Source organism: Danio rerio, chromosome 21, assembly GCF_049306965.1.
Source record: "Danio rerio strain Tuebingen ecotype United States chromosome 21, GRCz12tu, whole genome shotgun sequence".
Taxonomy (NCBI): Eukaryota; Metazoa; Chordata; class Actinopteri; order Cypriniformes; family Danionidae; genus Danio; species Danio rerio.
The window spans coordinates 17319784-17338714 of record NC_133196.1 but is presented as its reverse complement, the minus strand read 5'-3'; the positions used below and the strand labels follow the sequence as shown (position 1 = coordinate 17338714).

The window sequence follows — 18931 nt, the reverse complement described above, 5'->3', positions numbered from 1 at the left end:
TGCATTTCCACAGCTAACAAAATGATTACCTGGGTAAATATTTAAAATCCCTTCGATTTGTGGCTACTTTGTCAAACCGCTGGGCGATCCGGTTCTCGCTATTGATGCGAGCCAGTATCTTAATCCAGTGCATTTCCCTGTAAATAGCTTTATGCATGAGAAAAGAACGGGATCCCCCACCGCGCGCACAGATCGCTCCTTCAGAATTAAGACGCAGCGATGGCTGTTTGGATTTTCTACACTTAAGACGTCAAGCAAAAAGATGTTAAAACTTAAATAAATGTCGAAATATATTTACTGAAGTAACTAATAGTTTATTGCCTTCTATTAGCCACTGCCACGCTTAAATATTGCAATAGTTACATACAAAATAAATAAATAGGCTACTGAAAAATCAGCAAGCTACTGACACATTTTAAAATCTTCTGAAGTCTACGAAAAAAAGGTTTTAGTCCACAAGCATGTGCTGTCCAGGATTCAGTAGCACCAAAATTCGGTAAAGAGGAAAAACAACATGACGAAGAAATAATTACCAATGCCAAGGTAGAACTTTGGAAGCAATCTGAGAGTCCCAATATTTAAACGCATTGCCATGGCAACTCGTCCGTGATTGGCCACCACGGCGTAAGTACAAGAGAAAACGTCATCAAATCTGAATACGGATGCGAGAGGCTCCCGCGAACTGGAACAGAGTGATGCAAAAAGTGTCGGTGAGGTGAGTGGACACGAGCAGGTGGATCGAGGACAACTTGGAAAAGTCAAAACTCTGCGCTACAAGTATATTTATGTTCTGATTTGCTGGATATCTGGAAACCGACAGGTATAATGCATAACAATCACGTCCGGAGTGTTTACCACTAGGCGTGGTGGGGACTCATTTAAGACGGAACATTTGCTCTGCTGTTGCCTCCCTCTCCAAGAAGCCAAGACGTTGCTCCGCACCGATTCGTGTGGCCCCAATCCGAGGCGCGGTGCCCGTTTGGGAAGGTCGGCTCTCGGTCCCCTCCAGGGCGGAATGATGGTGCACTGCGCGGGGTGTGAGAGGCCCATTCTGGATCGGTTCCTCTTAAACGTTCTGGACCGCGCATGGCACGCCAAGTGTGTCCAATGCTGCGAGTGTAACTGCAACCTGACCGAAAAATGTTTCTCCAGGGATGGAAAGCTCTATTGCAAAATTGACTTTTTCAGGTAAGACGCGAAGCTGCTTGCATTCTGGCTGCATCACCTCGTCAAACTTCTGGACTAATCCTCATTTGAAGAATGTGTCATGTAGGATTTACCTACTGTTGTTTTCCTCTTATGCGGATGAGTCTCAATTTGTGGATTAACCTGCCTAAAATGTCTAATGTTCTGTTAAACCTTTGATCCTCCGTCGTTCATTAATAGCTTTTGATTGTTGAGCCATTCAGTGCTTTTTGTATTCACACGCTTACGGCTTGAGAATTACTCTTGAAAAACTGATTGAGGCGAGAAAAATAATCTGTCAGTGAAATAATTGCTTATACTCCAAAACGCATTTTGTTGCGCGCCGTCATTATTATTATTATTATTATTATTATTATTATTAATATTATTATTATTATTATTATTATTATTATTATTATTATTATTATTATTAATATTATTATTATTATTAGGCATTCGAACAAAAACATGTTTCTAAAAGGTTGTTTTCGTGGCAATGCATCAAATTAAGCATTCTGGGTCCCCAAATAAATCCTGCAGTGAACAGTTCCGAAAAATACATGTTGTCCAGTGGAATAAAACGGTTTAAAAAGACCCTCTAGTTCAATAGAAAGGTTCAATAGGTGTTAATGGTTTTTCAAGGAACCATTAATGCAAATAAAGAACCTTTATATCTAAGAGGCCTTTTTCTAGATTAATATTAAATAAAACGAGCTTCAATAAAACCAGCTATCTTATTTATCTGGAAATAGGCTATAAACAAAATATTCAGCGAAAAAAAAATACATTCACAGTATACAAATAATATAGATTAATTTTAGAAACAATTTAAAATCAAATATTCTCCAAATTAATGGATTTAAATAGCGTAATTTTTTAAAACGTTTTCCCCAAAGGTTAAAATTAATAAAAAGGTCCGACATTTTATATCGATTTCCATTATTACAAAAATTGTATAAACACCAGCCTTCTTAAATTACCAAGCATACATTTATAATACAAATATGCACTAATTTTCAAAAAGATTAAAATCCACAAAACACCTGTGTTGCGCACCTGTAATGATATTGTTGTAGTCTGAGAACAGGCCGCTTATTTACCTTTATTAGTCCTTAATATCTCTAAATGAGTTCTGTCATGTTTTCTTCTAGTTTACATTTCCATGAGCTATTTAATGTCATCCAGTGTTTAAGCTTTCATATGTGCCATTGTTATCCCAAACGGCCTTGACCATCACGTTCTATGGGGCCCATCCAGCTCTGCGCTTGAATGTGGAGCCATTAGTGGGGCGAAACAGTAATCACCCGTAATGCGTCCATTTGTTGTGTAAGTAGTGTTATGGCCTTTCACTGGGAGAGATGCATTTGAAAAGCGCGAGAGCGACTCGATACCATAACAAATGGGGGAAGATTTAGTACATTAGTGTTAAAATAAACCCGAGGGGAGAAACAGAAGGGAGTAGTGCGCTCGACGTGCCTCACAACCACGACCGGCCTGTATACCTGGTCTTTCTTGTCTCATTGTCATTGAAATATAAATTGAACAAACAGCGGTATTATTTCTGCCTTTTTTCTTTTTTAGTGTAGGCGCAGAACAAATGCGAAAACGTGTAATTGACGGATTATCTCTCATTTCGTAGGCTGAATGAATGAATACAAGTAAAGCAGGTTATATATGCACAGATGTGTAAATAAACACCCGTTGTCGTTTGTTAGGACAACTCATGCTAAAATGCAGTTAGTAAGTTAGCTAACTAAATTTAGATTTTGGTATCTTAAAATAGTCTATCGCTTCATTTAGAGCACACCACCTGCCAATACCTACAAAATTATTGATAGTATTTATCATTTTTTAACTAAAATGCAACAAATACCCGTTGTGCACATTATATAAAATTGTATGCATATTTATGTGTTTACATAATTGTTATTTAAATTGCTAAAATTATTTTACGCCATAATATTATCACTATATCACATATCTTGAATTGCAGTAATTTTATATGTACAGAATCAACAATGTACTGTACAGTGCACATAATGCACAAAATACACACTACAATAAGACAGGCATTTGTGGTTCCATATCCTCCATTAAATGCTGAAGATGTTCTTCATATTGTACTAAATAAATTTTTGATTATATATAAAAATAAGAAAATTAAAAACGTTTCACTGAAAGATTCCTTGGGGTACAAAAATAGTTCTTCTATGACACCCTCTTTTGGTTTTTATTCTTATGCAAAAAATGCAGATGATTAAACATCAACACATAGCTAATGCACATAATGCATAGGGCTGTTGTATTCTTGTTATAGGCCTCAGCTATCAACTAATTCGCAGAATGTTTTTATGTATTCGCTTAAAAATATTTCCCGAAATTAACAATTCCTGACTGTATATATGCCTAATAGCCACTTGATCGCAGTATTATCAATGTCCATTACATATATTTTTTTGTGTGTTGATAAATTGGATTTGTTCTTTTCCTTTAATATTTGGTTTTGTATTTTGATCCGCATGTCGTCCCGCAGGCGTTTTGGTACGAAATGTGCGGGCTGCTTGCAGGGAATTTCGCCCAGCGATCTCGTGCGAAGAGCGCGCAGCAAGGTGTTTCATCTCAACTGTTTCACGTGCATGGTGTGCAACAAACAGCTGTCCACGGGCGAGGAGCTCTACGTCATTGACGAAAACAAATTTGTGTGTAAAGAGGACTACCTGAGCGCGAGCGCCATCAAAGAGGTCAATTTAAACTCAGGTGAGAGAGACGACTGCAGCTGAACGTTTAATAGTGTGTGTGTGTGTGTGTGTGTGTGTGTGTGTGTGAGAGAGAGAGAGAGAGAGAGAGAGAGAGAGAGAGAGAGAGATGGAGTGAACGTTTTCACCTCTTTGAAAGTGTTTGGATTATGACCCAATGACGTGGCGCATCATCATTATTCTGAGTTATTTATAGGCTACATTTAAATGATAATTCATACAAAACTTCTAAATTAACAATAACATGATTTAGGTTTTCGATATTTTTAAAATGTCTATGTTGTGTAAAAGTTACATTTTGACAAATAAAATGTACTTTAATAGTAGTATAGTAGGCTACAGTATTCAAATTTCACCATCAACATTTTTCGTTTCCTGTAAAAACAGAAACAATTTGTTTTGAATATGATTAGTCATATCAATGTCAATAGCAGGAAGCCATTTTGAGTCATGTGATATGAAATCTATAAAACAGAAAGACCGCAACTAATTCAAGGTCATTACATTATTATTGAATTTTTTTATAAAAAAAAGTCAAACTTGAAAGTCATATTGTTTGTAATGAAAAAAATATTTTATTGGGATTTTATGGCTTTTTAAATTACTTTTCACTTACAGTTTCTTTGGGGAACCAAAAGGATTCTTTAATATGGCATCATTTCAGAGTCAACCCATTTTGGTTGCTTCATTTCTATGAGTTTAATATTGAAAATTAAGGTTTGGAAACATAAAATACCAACATTGCTTCCCAGTGATGGACTAGAGCTGGAAGGGCATCCGCTACGTAAAACATATGCTGGACAAGTTGGCAGTTCATTCCACTGTGGCGTCCCCTGATTGATAAAGGGACTAAGCCGAAAAGAAAATGAATGAAATGAAAATACTAATATTGACATTTACGCTATGACAATAATTATCCAATAAATTTTATTTATTTTATTTTTTTACGTATTTATTTATAGTTTTGCACAAATTGTAGCCAACAATCAAAATACATTTTTATTGTTTTTTATCTATTTATTTACGATATGTCTAAGGTTAAGAAGTTCTTGTTATTAACGTTAAAGGGAAATCCTTTATTTAAAAAAATCTCATTAACGTGAGCATTTTGTTTGTTGTCAACTCAGAAATGCATTGTCTCTATATCGTTTTAAGACGTTAATGCAAATGAACAGACTCCGTGTACAGTATTCAAATGTAAAATCTATTGAAAGAAAACGAGTAGCTCAATTCAAAGATGTGTTGCTTCACTATTTACGCGTGTCCCCGTGACTGTGATGCTCACGAGTGTTCAGAAGCGCAGGACAGGCTGTTTGTTTCCCAACACACAGATGACATCATTATCGCCTCCACTTGTGGGTCAGTGCTAGTCCAATTAATTTAACAGCGACTGAGTGGTTCGTCCAGTCGATGTAAAAGGAACGTACAACACTCCCGATTCATTAACGCAGCAGCAAATGGCCTTTTGAAATCGGTGGTGTGCTATTTTTACACCAACTCTGAGTTTCAATGCACATGCCTTGAAGATAGGTCTCAAAAATAACGATTCTTTTTGCGTTCTCTTTAATTGATCATGCAAATACTATTGTTATTTATTAATAATATTGAGCTCGTGTTTAATTTTAGAATAACCAGCTGTCGGATTTTGAAACAGCAACTGAACAGGAATTGTTAAAATGATTGCAAGATAGTTCATGTCGGTGAATATAAAACAGTAAGTCCATTTTTCATAGCAATCTGAGGACTCTTTTGGTTTGATGGTGTCCACCTATGGAAAAGTGTCCATAACTCATTCTCCTCAGCCCATGCGTTCTTGTCAGATAAACGTCTGTAGTCGTATATCCCCGTTCCTCAGACAATGACAATCTGTTATCAAGCACAGCAGCCTGTCCCAAGAGACAACCAGACTTAATTCCTCCGATATTTTGCTGAAGTGATTCACGTTTAGACCTCAGCTTGTTTTCTCCTTTGTTTCTTTCATTCTGTTTCTATTCATAATTTTCTTTTTCTGGCGTGTTGTAAGCTAGATAGGTCTTGGGTTGGTTTCAATGTATGCGTGTTGCAAACTTTGATTAATTAAACCAGTTAAGAACTTTTTAAATTAATAAATTAGGTTTACAAGGGTAGGAAACAAGCTCAGACATTTTCTTCTAAACAATTTCTCAGGCTCCTGTGTGTAGGTTCAATAATTACAATTTTATGGCAAAGTTTCAATTTTCATAGCCTTTAAAAGGAAATAACGAAACATAGGAGGCTGAGAAAAAAAATATTTATTACATAATTTAGGCTATTAATCTTTTTATTGATCGTTTCTCAAAATATGATACTTGATACTCATAGGCCTACATTAACAACAAAAGTTGTATTTGATGGTGTTTTAATTAACTTGAACGAATTATTTAGAAGATTTATTTGTTTATCTTGTTAACTAGTACAGTTACTTTTACATTTTACATTTTACTTTTATAGTATTATTATTATTAGCCTATTTGTAACGTCTGTGTTCTCATATATATATATATATATATATATATATATATATATATATATATATATATATATATATATATATATATATATATATATATATATATATATATATATATATATTGGAATGTGTGTAATAAATGCCTCATTGGTTCTTTATCATACCACAGTGTCGTCGTGTACAGACCGGAGTTTATCGCCTGATCTTCCGGATCAAATCCAGGACGACACGAAGGAGACGGACAATTCCACATCTTCAGATAAAGACACTAACAACAACGAAAACGAGGAGCAAAACTCGTGCACGAAACGGCGAGGCCCGCGCACCACCATCAAGGCCAAACAGCTGGAGACTCTGAAAGCCGCGTTCGTGGCCACGCCGAAACCCACGCGACACATCCGCGAGCAACTCGCGCAGGAGACAGGCCTTAACATGCGGGTGATTCAGGTGAGAACAACGCACTTGTTTATCAAGCCTACAAGACATGGATTTATTCTGATAAGTGGTTTAATAAGTAGGGAGTATTAATCGTTCTAATAAACAAAGTAACCATTTATGTAGCCTAACACCCTGTTATGCGTGTTAAAAAAAATAAATAAAAATAAATAAATAAATTGGCAATTACTGTCACTGAACTCAAGGGCAATTTGAAACTAACCTAAAAATTTAAAGGAAAAAAAGAAAAAAAGGAAAAAAAACATTTTATGAACTGCATGCTAAATCACTATTTTGTAATATAAACTGCAGTACACTTCAATGCAGGCAACATGTATAAAAATGTTGAGCATTATTTTATTAATTGTAAACTAATCTCACATCTTTCTTTCATCTATGTTGGCATAAAAGTCATCTATTGCTTTTTAGCATTTCATCTCTATCCAGAACAGTTTTTTTCAACTGCAATTACATACTCATTAAAACTTTCAGTTATTTTTAGAGCATCCACATGAAGTTATTGGATGTGTGTATCAACACACACAAACCCTCTCTGTCCATCCATGGCAATGAAAAAAATCATAAAAAATGGAGGGGACCCATGTGGGATTTTGAAAAGTGGGGGAACATGTTCCCCTTTGTGCCTAGTAGAAGTTGTGCCCCTGATAGTATATGTACTATATCAATTATTTGTGTGTGTGTGTGTGTGTGTGTGTGTGTGTGTGTGTGTGTGTGTGTGTGTGTGTGTGTGTGTGTGTGTGTGTGTTACATATGTAGTATATGATGTTTTTTATGCATAAAATATGAAAAATACAAATATAGGTTGTAATTTTCACAGTTGTAAAGCAGCTAATTAAAGTTGATAATGGATTTGTATCAGGTAGCAGGACCTGATCAAAAAAAAAAGATAATTCAGCTGCATGATAGCCTTGTCAACTCCTGCTGAGAAACATGAAGGTGAAAAAGAGTTGGCTCAGAAAGCAATTAAAGACAACCATTTCCACAGAAAATATCTTCGTTTATAAATTCCGCAAACGTTTTATAAAGTGAAATTTAATACATGTGTGTATATAAATATACGTGCAGTACATTAAAATTCTACATTTTTACAGGGATTTACAGAAGACAACTGCCATTTAATAATATTATATACTCTTGTTAGAAAAATATAAAACAATCATCATTTCATGACTTACTTATAAGATGTAATTAATGATCACAATATAAGCCCAACATGCTTGTTTACTTTTTCACTATATTAGATATTGCATTGGGACACAAATGGGATTTTGAAAAGTCAGGGGAACATGTTTCCTCACACCGGTTCCCAGTAAAAGTTACACCCCTGATACGCTTTATATCAATTCTTTGTGTTTTTGTGTGTGTGTGTGTGTGTGTTTGTGTGTGTGTGTGTGTGTAACATACATAGTATATATGGTGTCTTTTATCTGTAAAACATGACAACATACAAATATAGGTTGTAATTTTCACACTTGTAAGGCAGCTATTTAAAGTCTATAATGTATTTGTATAAGGTAGCAGGACCTGATCAAAAAAAATTAATCTACGTGTGTATATAAATATACGTGTAGTACATGTAAAGTCTACATTTTACAGGGATTAACAGAAGACAACTGCCATTTATTAATACTATATCATATACTAATAATCTTGTTAGACGACTATAAAACAATAATCATTTTATGACTGACTTAGACTGTATAGACTGTAATTAATGATCACATTATAAGCCCAACATGCTCATTTACTTTTCCACTATATTAGATTTTGCTCATATGTCAGTAAAAAGTTTAATCATTGGAAATATAATATAGTTTGATCAAACAAACAACTATAAATCATAAATCCAGAGAAACTGAGGAGTAATTGTACTTTTTGCCACATCTGCAGTGAAGTAATTTTGTTTTTTAATAACTGCTGCTGACATTTGTTTCTAAATGTATAATAAATATTTTTGGCAAAATATTTAAAAAGGTGGCATGCTGTCATGTTTATATTCATTTCAAACAACACAATATCAATAATTAAAGTTAAAAACAGTTAAATAAAAAGGAATATTCACTGTAATAATGCGAGTTTCAGTGAATAAAATGGAAACAATTACCAATAACCAATTGTCATTTTTTGCAAACATAGGTACAGTTCTAAATGACAACATTTTCATTAGAAATCTGGAAGGAAATCTTATATATACAGTGCTTAGCATATATAAGCCCACCCCTCTCAAATCTATCTTTGAAACTCATATTTTTAGTAGGAAGCTTTACAGTATTATATTTGTGTATATACATTAGATTAGTCAGTACTGACGTCAAATCTGGAACAAAATAACTTACAATAACGGTACAAAAACTAGTACACCCAAATTCATGTTACAGAAAAAAAAACATTAAATACAAATTTAAAAAAAAGGAAAAATCTAGAAGCAAAAAAATAGAAAAATTAGCTTTTGAAAAGTTGTATTGTTTTTTTTTTTGCTTTTTTTTGTTTGAATTTAATTGTATTATCTTTCAATTTCTAAATATGTTTGATGACTATATTTAATATACTAATTTTATATATACTATATATTTACTATATTTAATGACTAATATTATTTTAAGAAATATATGTTTAATAAATCTGTTTTGTTCAAATGCACCATAATACATTGCCTATATTCACTGAGAAATGGATAAACATGTTCATTTTCAAAATGGGGTGTACTCAATTATGCTGAGCACTGTATAAGATATAGAAGCGATACGTAAAATAAGATATATTACAAAATAAAAGCATTTTCAAGTAAATGGTTACTTAATTAGCAAAAACACAGCATCTTTTACATGCATTTGGTAAAAATAAATATTAGCAGTTCATAAAGTTTATATAAAAATAACAAATATTTAATTAGGATTTTCTTTTATCAGTTTCTTAAAAAGCCCAATGTCTTCAATATCTACATGAAGCTTATTCATGATCTCTAACTAACTGATCTCTGACTAAAATTCTGTGTATAAACTCAAGCACGCAGCTCATCTTCACATGTCTGTGTCGTCATCAAGAAAAATCGCAACCCTCTCTGAATCTCAGCAAGGCTGAGTGCTTTGTTTCTGAGCCAAAATGGAGACGGCCTTTGCCACACGTCCCCGTTCATTTGTTATGTGTTAAATGTGGATTGCGCTCTGCGCGGGGAGCCCTCCGGAGCCATGCCGGTTCAGCAGCATGTGTGTGTAATCCCTAAGCAACGCTCACTCAGGAGGAGGCAAAACATTTCCATAAAAATGTACCAAACAGTTAGCCGATTGTTCTCAATAAGCAGGTGTTGCCTTTGCTGAGCATGGAGAGGAATGCTTAAGTGGTTTTAGGTAGAGAACATGTTTTGTCTCTCTAACACTCTGGGTATAGTCAGTCTCTCGCTCTTTTTCTCTTTTCGTGCAGGCTGGATTGTGCCTTCAACCGTTGTTAGCATATATTACGCGGTGGCAATGCAGATTCAGGCATGAATGTGTTACATTGTACCATCATGCATAACAATATCACCTTATGTCAGATTTTTCATATCATCATCTTCTCTTTGTTCCAGCTGCTTGTATGACAGCGGTGTGAAAAACAGGGCCCTCATGGTGTTTGCTTGTGATTGCTTTGAATAAAATGTTATATCTGAGTTCCACCAGCACAGTGGTGTGTCAGATTATCTTGGTCTTAGTGAAAGATTGAAACAATGTTCTGCGGTGATGAGTCTGATATTGTATCTGTCACACGCTGGTATATCAGGTCTGTTTGTTATGAACTGGCCGTGTCGTGATCAAACGATATTTGTCAGTATCGCAGTGACTCACAAATTATGCGTGTGCATGACCAAAGATGAAGGACTGGTGAAATTATCACAGCATATTCATTTTTATATACCATAGGAATCTATTGCATTGTACTTTGGCAAGGTTTAATAATCCAGGGTTGATCGATGATTATGTGTTAGCTCTTTTGTTAATAATTTGAGCTGTAGGATAAACATGATCAGAGATTATATGTTTATTCTTCTTATAGATTTAGACAAGGTCTGGTGGAAAACTTACATGGTTAGCTTTGGTAAATATTTCATGCTCGTGATATTCAGTTAATTTGGTCAGTTTCTAACTTACAATATATGATGACATTAGAAATATACTGTAGCAATGTTTCAGATGATAACTGACCAGAGAAACACTTAGGGTGTAAGTTTTCCAGGTTAAGATGTTTATGTGTATCTTAGAGCAGATGTGTTGCCAGGTACATTATAGCAAAAGCAGTGCTGTTGATTGTACATCACAAAGAGCTGGTTTTCTTTAGATGTATACTCTTTTGTATGAAAAAAAATTCCAGCAATTGTTTGAACTGAATTTCACTGTATGGACACAAATAGTACGTATTCAGTTCCTATTACGTTTTTAGGAATCCTATCTTGAAACATTATTGACACTGACTACGATAAAATATTTTTTAAGTCACAAAAATGTTCAAAAGACATGTAATAAACCCCAGCAACTCTCCTGGGTCTTTCCAAAGAGTATTTCCATGAATGCCCTATAAAGGGTTAATCTAGGGGGTCTGGGGACCCCAGGGGTCCTAAGGGAGTGCTTAAGGGTCAATGGCAATGTTTTGAGAAAAACATTTAAAAAAAAACATAAAAATGCAATTATTTATAACTTTTTTTTTTAAATATGTAAATAAATATTGTAATAAGATAAATAAACACATATGGTATAATATAAAACAAATACAATTAAAAAATCTTAAATAAGATTCAAATAAATTATCCATAATATTATTCAAAATTAAATTATCTTAAAATATGTAAATATATATTGTATAAAGACAAATAAACACTTATAGTATGATAAAAAATAAATTAAATTAAAAAATAATAAACAAAAATTAAATAAATGATCCAAAATATTATTAAAATAAAAAAGCTTGATTAAAAAAGAAAAAAATCTTGTTAAATTGAATTGTATATAATTGAATTAGATTATTATTAATATTTAACTTGATTAATATTAATAAATATTAATAAACATTTAATAATAATTTTTCTGGCATGCTGTATGCTAGATAGATTTTGGGTTGGTTTCAATGTATGCGTGTTGCATACTTTGATTAATTAATTAACATTATATACATATACATTTGAAGTCAGAATAATTAGCCCTCTTCGATTTTTTTTATTTTATTTTCCAAATGACGTTTAACAGAGCAAGGACATTTTCACAGTATGTCTGATAATATTTTTTCTTCTAGAGAAAGTATTTGTTTTATTTCGGCTAAAATAAAAGCAGTTTAGAATATTTTATGAACCATTTTAGGGATAAAATTATTAGCCCCTTTAAGCTATATTTTTTCTCGATATTCTACAGAACAAACCACTGTTATACAATAGCTTGCCTAATTCCCCTAACCTGCCTAGTAACCTTAATTAACCAAGTTAAGCCTTTAAATGTCACTTTAGGCTGTATAGAAGTGTCTTGAAAAATATGTAGTCAAAAATTATTTACAGCCAACATGGTAAAGATAAAATAAATCAGTTATTAGAAATGAGTTATTAAAATTATTGTTTAGAAATCTTCTCTCCGTTAAACAGATATTGGGGAAAAAATAAACAAGCGGTCTAATAATTTAGGGGGGCTAATAATTTTGACTTCAACTGTATATATATATATATGTATATATATATATATATATATATATATATATATATATATATATATATATATATATATGTGTGTGTATATATATATATATATATATATATATATATATGTATATGTATATATATATATATATATATATATATATATATATATATATATATATATATATATATATATATATATATATATATAGTTGAAGTCAGAATTATTAGGGCCCCTTTGCATTTTTTTTTTTTCAAATATTTCCCCAATGATGTTTAACAGAGCAAGAAAATGTTCACAGTATGTCTGATAATATTTTTTCTTCTGGAGAAAGTCTTATTCGTTTTATTTTGCCTAGAATAAAAGCAGTTTAAAATGTTTTTAAAAACATTTTAAGGTCAAAATTATTAGCCCTTTAAACCTATATATTTTTTCGATAGTCAACAATGTAAATGCTTTTGACAATTGTTGTGCATTTGTGCTGGGGTGATCTTACATAAGGGTCTGTGACATCTAACAGATTGAAAACCTCTGCTTTAACATCAAGCCCAGATTATGTTTAACTATTGTACATAGTGTAATTAATTACCAAGAAATCAGCAGAAAACTGATTGTGCAATGTAATCCACCTTCTAAATGTAAACATGAAGAGTACAAATATTCACATACCTTAGTATGGCGGTTAAACCGTGTATAATTGTGGCTTTGCCTTATAGGTGTGGTTTCAAAACCGGCGGTCTAAAGAACGTAGAATGAAGCAGCTCAGTGCTCTCGGTGCTCGACGACATGCTTTCTTCAGGGGACCACGAAGAATGAGGCCTCTCGGAGGAAGACTAGAGGACCCCGACATAATGGGCCCTGGAGGATACAGCTACTACGGAGGTACATAAACACAAAGCATGTTTTCACAACACACTAATAAACAGTAATGGGTTTAGTCCTTCAAACACATATGCTGAATCTTCAGGGCTTTTCCCTTACCTTGAAGGCACAAAGCAGTTTCTCTTGCAGTAAAAAGGATGCTTCAGAAGGTTGGATCATCTCTTTATTGCAGAGCTGTGAGAATTAAAACACATTAGAGGTCACTGGAGTGTTAGACATTGCATCTCTATCACAAGTCCAGAGAAATTTAAATGGGGTATATGCCGAAGCATGCTAATAGGACTTTTAATTTGCCATTACCTGGGTTAAGCGCTTCCGGCAAATTGAATGCCAATGCAAAATCCGGTGCGTTTAAGGTCTGTTTTCTTTAAAAATCCGCGATCTCCACCAGCTGAGTGATATCCAATTTAAAGTGGGTCTCAGATTGTACAAGAAGCACTGCATTTAATTAAATTTCCCCCGCCATATCTTTATTATATGAGTATTTATTTTATCCCAGTATGTTCAATGGAGCTTCTGCGTTAGCCTGCCGATTCTGACGGGTGCATGCAAGTAAACGGCTTTTTGTCTCGTTTTAAGCTTGAGCAACTAAATAAATGCTAAAGTTTATTTAACTGAATGTATTTTAATGACATTACAACATCGATGATTTATAAGTAACCATATAAAATGAGAAAAAGTTCACAATAACAGGTCACCGGAAGTGTATCAGCATGGGAACAGCACTAGCTCGGCATATGCCCTACTGTATAGCTGTTGTGTGGAGATCCAACATGGTCACTTCCATTCATTTTTTTTTTTAACACACCAAATATCTCACATAATAACTAATCTTAGCAAGTAGTGCTGGACAATTTATCATTTCAGAATCGATATCACAATGTGTGAACATGCAATAGTCTCATTGCAGGATTAGCAATGTCAAGTTTGGATTCTAGTTGATGAGGACCACGGTTTCAGAACATGTGATATATTGGGTCATAGCAAAGTTTAACCTTAAGATAGAGTGAAAGATTCTCATTTTATTTTATTTTATTTTTAGTGACTAACTGACTTTACTTAAAAAATATGAGTAAACCCATTGTAACTTGGAACTGTTAAACTAAACTTTATTTTTATAATTACGCACTCAGATCATTTACTTGATATTTTTAAGGCAATGTGTTTTTTACTCCTTTTTTAAAGCTTTTTAGGTTATCAAAAAAAGCAACAGTTTTACTCAAATAATATTTTAAGTAAGGTCAACTAATAACTTTAAAATCAACAGTTTTACTAAATTTTTAAGTACAGTCAACTAAATGCTTTAAAAAGCAACAGTTTTACAAAAAAATAAAGTAAGGTCAACTAATAACTGTAAAAGCAAGTTTTACTCAGTTTTTTTTTAAGTAAGGTCAACTAATCTCTTTAAAAAGCAACAGTTTTATTCTTTTTTTTTAAAAGTAAAGTCAACTAATCACTTTAAAAGCAACAGTTTTACAAATTTATTTAAATACAGTCAACTAATTGCTTTAAAAGCAACAGTTTAACTCAGTTTTTTAGTAAAGTCAACAGATTGCTTTACATGCAACAACTTTACTCAATCTTTTAAAGTAAAATCAACAAATCATTTTTATGCAAAAAATTAAATCAGGATAATGCCTAGACTTTAAAAAAATGATATCGCTTAACTGTGTCTCATTTTCGACCGACTAACTTCTAATTCAAATCATTAAAAAAAAAAAAAAGACATCTTACATTTACATCAAATCTACTCCGTTGTCAAATTTGCATACTATTCATTCAGCAATGGTCATGATGTGATGTATCAATCTTCTACTAGCCACACGTCTTTACACGATTTGACCTCCCTGAGCAGAGTTTACCAAACTTGAAATTAGGGATGCTAAATAAATGCGAAACAACATTTGCACAAGCAGGCATAACAGGTTACCAGCAGTCAATTGTCGTGCAGGAATAGCAGACAGCGAAACCAAAAGTGTAAATACAGACTATTCCATAATTAATTTTAAAAATGCATTTAAATCCCTACATGGAGTGCACATTTCTAAAGCAAAAAGCTTTCCGTAAATGGAAATATGGATATACATACTGATCTCTGGAGGTCTGCCATTGATGATTCGACTATCTATCACTCAGCGAGCAAGTGGCGTTTCTTTACGGTAATATGTCTTTTGATGATTGATTAGCACATTAAAGTATCACAACTGCAGGAAAAAAATAATGGAATTGGGGAGGAATGTTAATGACTTTCTGTAGCACTAATTATATAGGCCATTCGCAAAGGTATGAAGGAGATCGAATATGAATACGTCAGTAAAAATGAACAAGCTCTCCTCAGATTTCCACCTTTATTTACGTCCTCTTTCATAAGACCATTTTCATTCATTAAAGTACTTTTACACGCTCATAATAAATCTTTTGGTCCTCTCCAGATGAAATTAGGCATCAAATAAAAGTGTTGCTTCTTTAGAATTAATTAAATGTCAACTTAAAAACACAATCTTTGTCTTGAATACTCCTGATTGAACTTTGATTTTCTCCCCGCAGAATACCAAGGTGACTATTACGGCCCAGTGGTCAACTATGATTTCTTCCCTCACGGACCCCCTTCCTCACAGGCACACTCTCCAGCTGAATCCCCTTATCTTCTCAGCTCGGGTTCAGGAGCCCTGGAGGGTGGCCCGGTCTCTGCTCACCACCCCTCAGATGACCAAAGGTTCACGGACATGATATCCCATGCAGACACCCCTAGTCCCGAACCAGGCATGACTGGACCTCTCCATTCCAATCCACAGGGGGAAGGTGGATTCACAGGGAGTCCACCCTTCCCCCTGGCCAACAATACCAGTTACAGCGGCCCAATGTCCCATCCTGGTCAAGAGATGGGGGAGAACACTGTTTGGTAGGACAGAGACAATAAGACTCTATGGACACAGAGGGGATTCCAACCTAACCAGTCTACCTTAGTGGTCTACCAAGGGAGGGCTTATTGGCTGTTCATGGACCAGAACACACCAACATTTGGACCATAAACCTGAGAGATGGACTGACATCATGTGCTCTCTCTTGCAGTTTAGGTTCTGCTATCAAAGGATGTGTATTGTCAGTGGTCACCCTGGTTTGAGTGCGTTCGCAAAGGTTTATTACGATTACATCACAATCAAGATGTTTGTCTGAGGGATTTTTCTACTGCTTTGACTTACTCATTAGCAACCGCATCTGATGGTCAGAAGTGAGCTAGTACTTAAAGGCAAATCCATTTTCATCCTTCTGTTGGCTTCAGTTTCTTTCTTTTCCAAGACACAGAGGCTCAGTTGGTTCAAATGTTTTCTTTTCTGTCTTACAACAGGTCCATTTGTAACATATTTGGTTCATTCATTAACTGACGAATTGGTTCATTAAACATTTCAATGAACACCCAGCATACCTGCGTTCTGATGAATCTATGGTTGTCATAACATGTTTTGGTCTAATTAAATATCTGAGACAGAATTAGCTTGGAGGTTCAACGAATCGAATATTACAACCACACTGCTGTGTAGCCTTAAAGGGATAGTTCATACAAAGATGACAATTCTGCCATCATTTACTCAATCTTCACTTGTTTAAAACCTGTTTGAGTTTCATCTCTTTTCCACAAAAGGAATTTCAATGTGGTCCCATGGCCCATGAACCTGCTTGTTATCAAACTATTTTGTAACTGTGACAAGAAGTAATTCAATCATAACTTCATGTTAAAACAGCTATCATAACATTATTCATCGATATGTGGCTCTTTCTGGATTCTCGGGAGCTATAGAAATTAAAAATGTAAAACAGAAAATTCATTTGGAACCATTGTTTTTGTTTACATCCCCCAAAACGGTCTATAGTATCCCCCCCAACCGACTACGGAGGAAGTACCAGCAAACATCATTGACTCAACTTAAAACTGTAAGACAACTTGCTACACAGCTTTTTTGAGTTGACTCAATATTTAACTCAAAGACTGCACTTGACTTAAGTAAAGTTGAGTCAATAAAAAAAAAGCTCTGCAGCAAGTTGCCTTACAATTATAAGTTGAGTCAACATTTGTTTTGTTTTTGCACTTACCACAGTTTACCCATTTTCCTAAACTAACCATAACGTTACCATGGAATTTGTAACAAAACTGCGGTTGCTCAATAATCAATAAGGGGGAAAGAGTATCAAATAGACCCAAGAGCTTGCAATTCATGACTTTTCGAAATCCAATAACCAACAAGCAAGTCAATAATTAATACATATTTCTAATAAGTTTGTATGTAATAACAATGATATCCCTACTGAAAAAACAGCTTAAACCAGCTTAGGCAGGTTGGCTGGTTTTAGAGGGGTTTTGACCATTTCCAGGCTGGTTTCCAGCCATTTCCAGCCTGGTCTTAGCTGGTCAGGCTGGGAGATGACCAGCTAAAACCAGCTTCACCAGCCTAGTTAGGCTGGGAGCCCAGCCAATATGTCCAGTTTAAACCAGGCTGGTCAAGCTGGTTGACCAGGTAAGGCTGGAAATAGCTGGAAACCAGCCTGGAAATGGCCAAAACCCCACTAAAACCAGGCTGGTCAACCAGCTAAAACCAGCCAACCAGCTTAGGTTGGTTTAAACTGGATTTTTCAGCAGGGATACAAATGTTTGTAACATCCTGTGACAACAAAATGCCAACTATAAAGTACTGACTACATATGAATACTTTTGTTTACAATAAGTAGTTTTTATGGTAAGACTAATTGTTTAATCAATTAATATTAATAATAATTTTGTTAACTCAGTTCAATGAAATCGTCATTATTGTTTGTGACGCCCCACAATTGCAACGACAAAATCAGTAAACATCGGATGTATTTTATGCATTCTATCATTCTCTATTTATTTCTAACGGTCTTCACATTAATACAAACAAACAAACATGTGAACCTGCAACATATGGAGACATCTGCCTTCTGAAAGTGCTCCCTATCCACCGCCTCAACTGGAGTCAGCTGCAGTCTTCAGGATGGAGGCCTGTGATCTGTCATTGAGAAGCTCGCGGAAACGCCTGACAAGCCTGTGCGTTGTTCAACTTCATTTAACCTTCGCTTTAGTACCTTCCTTTGAAAAAAAATGTTTTAATGGAAATGATTTTCTAAAGAACATTGAGGCCATAATGAAGAATCTCCTTTAACAGCTGAGGTCTCTCTACTCAATGGGGGGAAAACAAAAGGACGGGACAGGCAACATCTGTGACTTACCACTGCAGGCCGAAGAGCCTCCAGACTGAAAGCAGGCGCCATCTGATGGGCTAGTGAAGAAAAACAATTGTCTAGACAAATGTCACCTAGAAATAGGGAGCATAATAATATTGTATGCTTTTAATAAACTAGATTTGATACTGGAGAGAAATGTGGGAACTTGCACTACGGTGTGGGCTTGAAGTGTACCAAAAGGGGAGTATAAAAAGGCTTGTAATTTTTAAAGATTTTTTTATTTTAAAGTTAAATAGAGTTGTTACCTGGAGAAA

General features: G+C 34.5%; 1 protein-coding gene and 1 long non-coding RNA gene across 5 annotated transcripts in view; one reads left to right on the top strand and one right to left on the bottom strand.

Annotated features, from left to right (window-relative positions):
* LOC141379836 (uncharacterized) overlaps window positions 1–18695 on the bottom strand; it is a 152905-nt gene extending 134210 nt beyond the window's left edge. For 3 of the 4 annotated variants that reach the window (XR_012396691.1, XR_012396690.1, XR_012396689.1), the window contains exons 1-4: window positions 18663–18695; window positions 18349–18522; window positions 13518–13592; window positions 13206–13410 (exon numbers count right to left, since the gene is read on the bottom strand). This is a non-coding gene — a long non-coding RNA (uncharacterized lncRNA). Of the gene's footprint in view, window positions 1–13205; window positions 13411–13517; window positions 13593–18348 lie in introns of all 4 variants that reach the window. The other variant, XR_012396688.1, reaches the window with a different exon arrangement.
* lhx5 (LIM homeobox 5) lies at window positions 725–16840 on the top strand. The gene is given in 5 exon segments (NM_131218.1): window positions 725–1188; window positions 3719–3942; window positions 6599–6876; window positions 13253–13418; window positions 15966–16840. Coding segments are annotated over 5 exon segments (1200 nt in total). The 5' UTR covers window positions 725–1015; the 3' UTR covers window positions 16325–16840.
* Window positions 18696–18931: the final 236 nt, after the last annotated feature.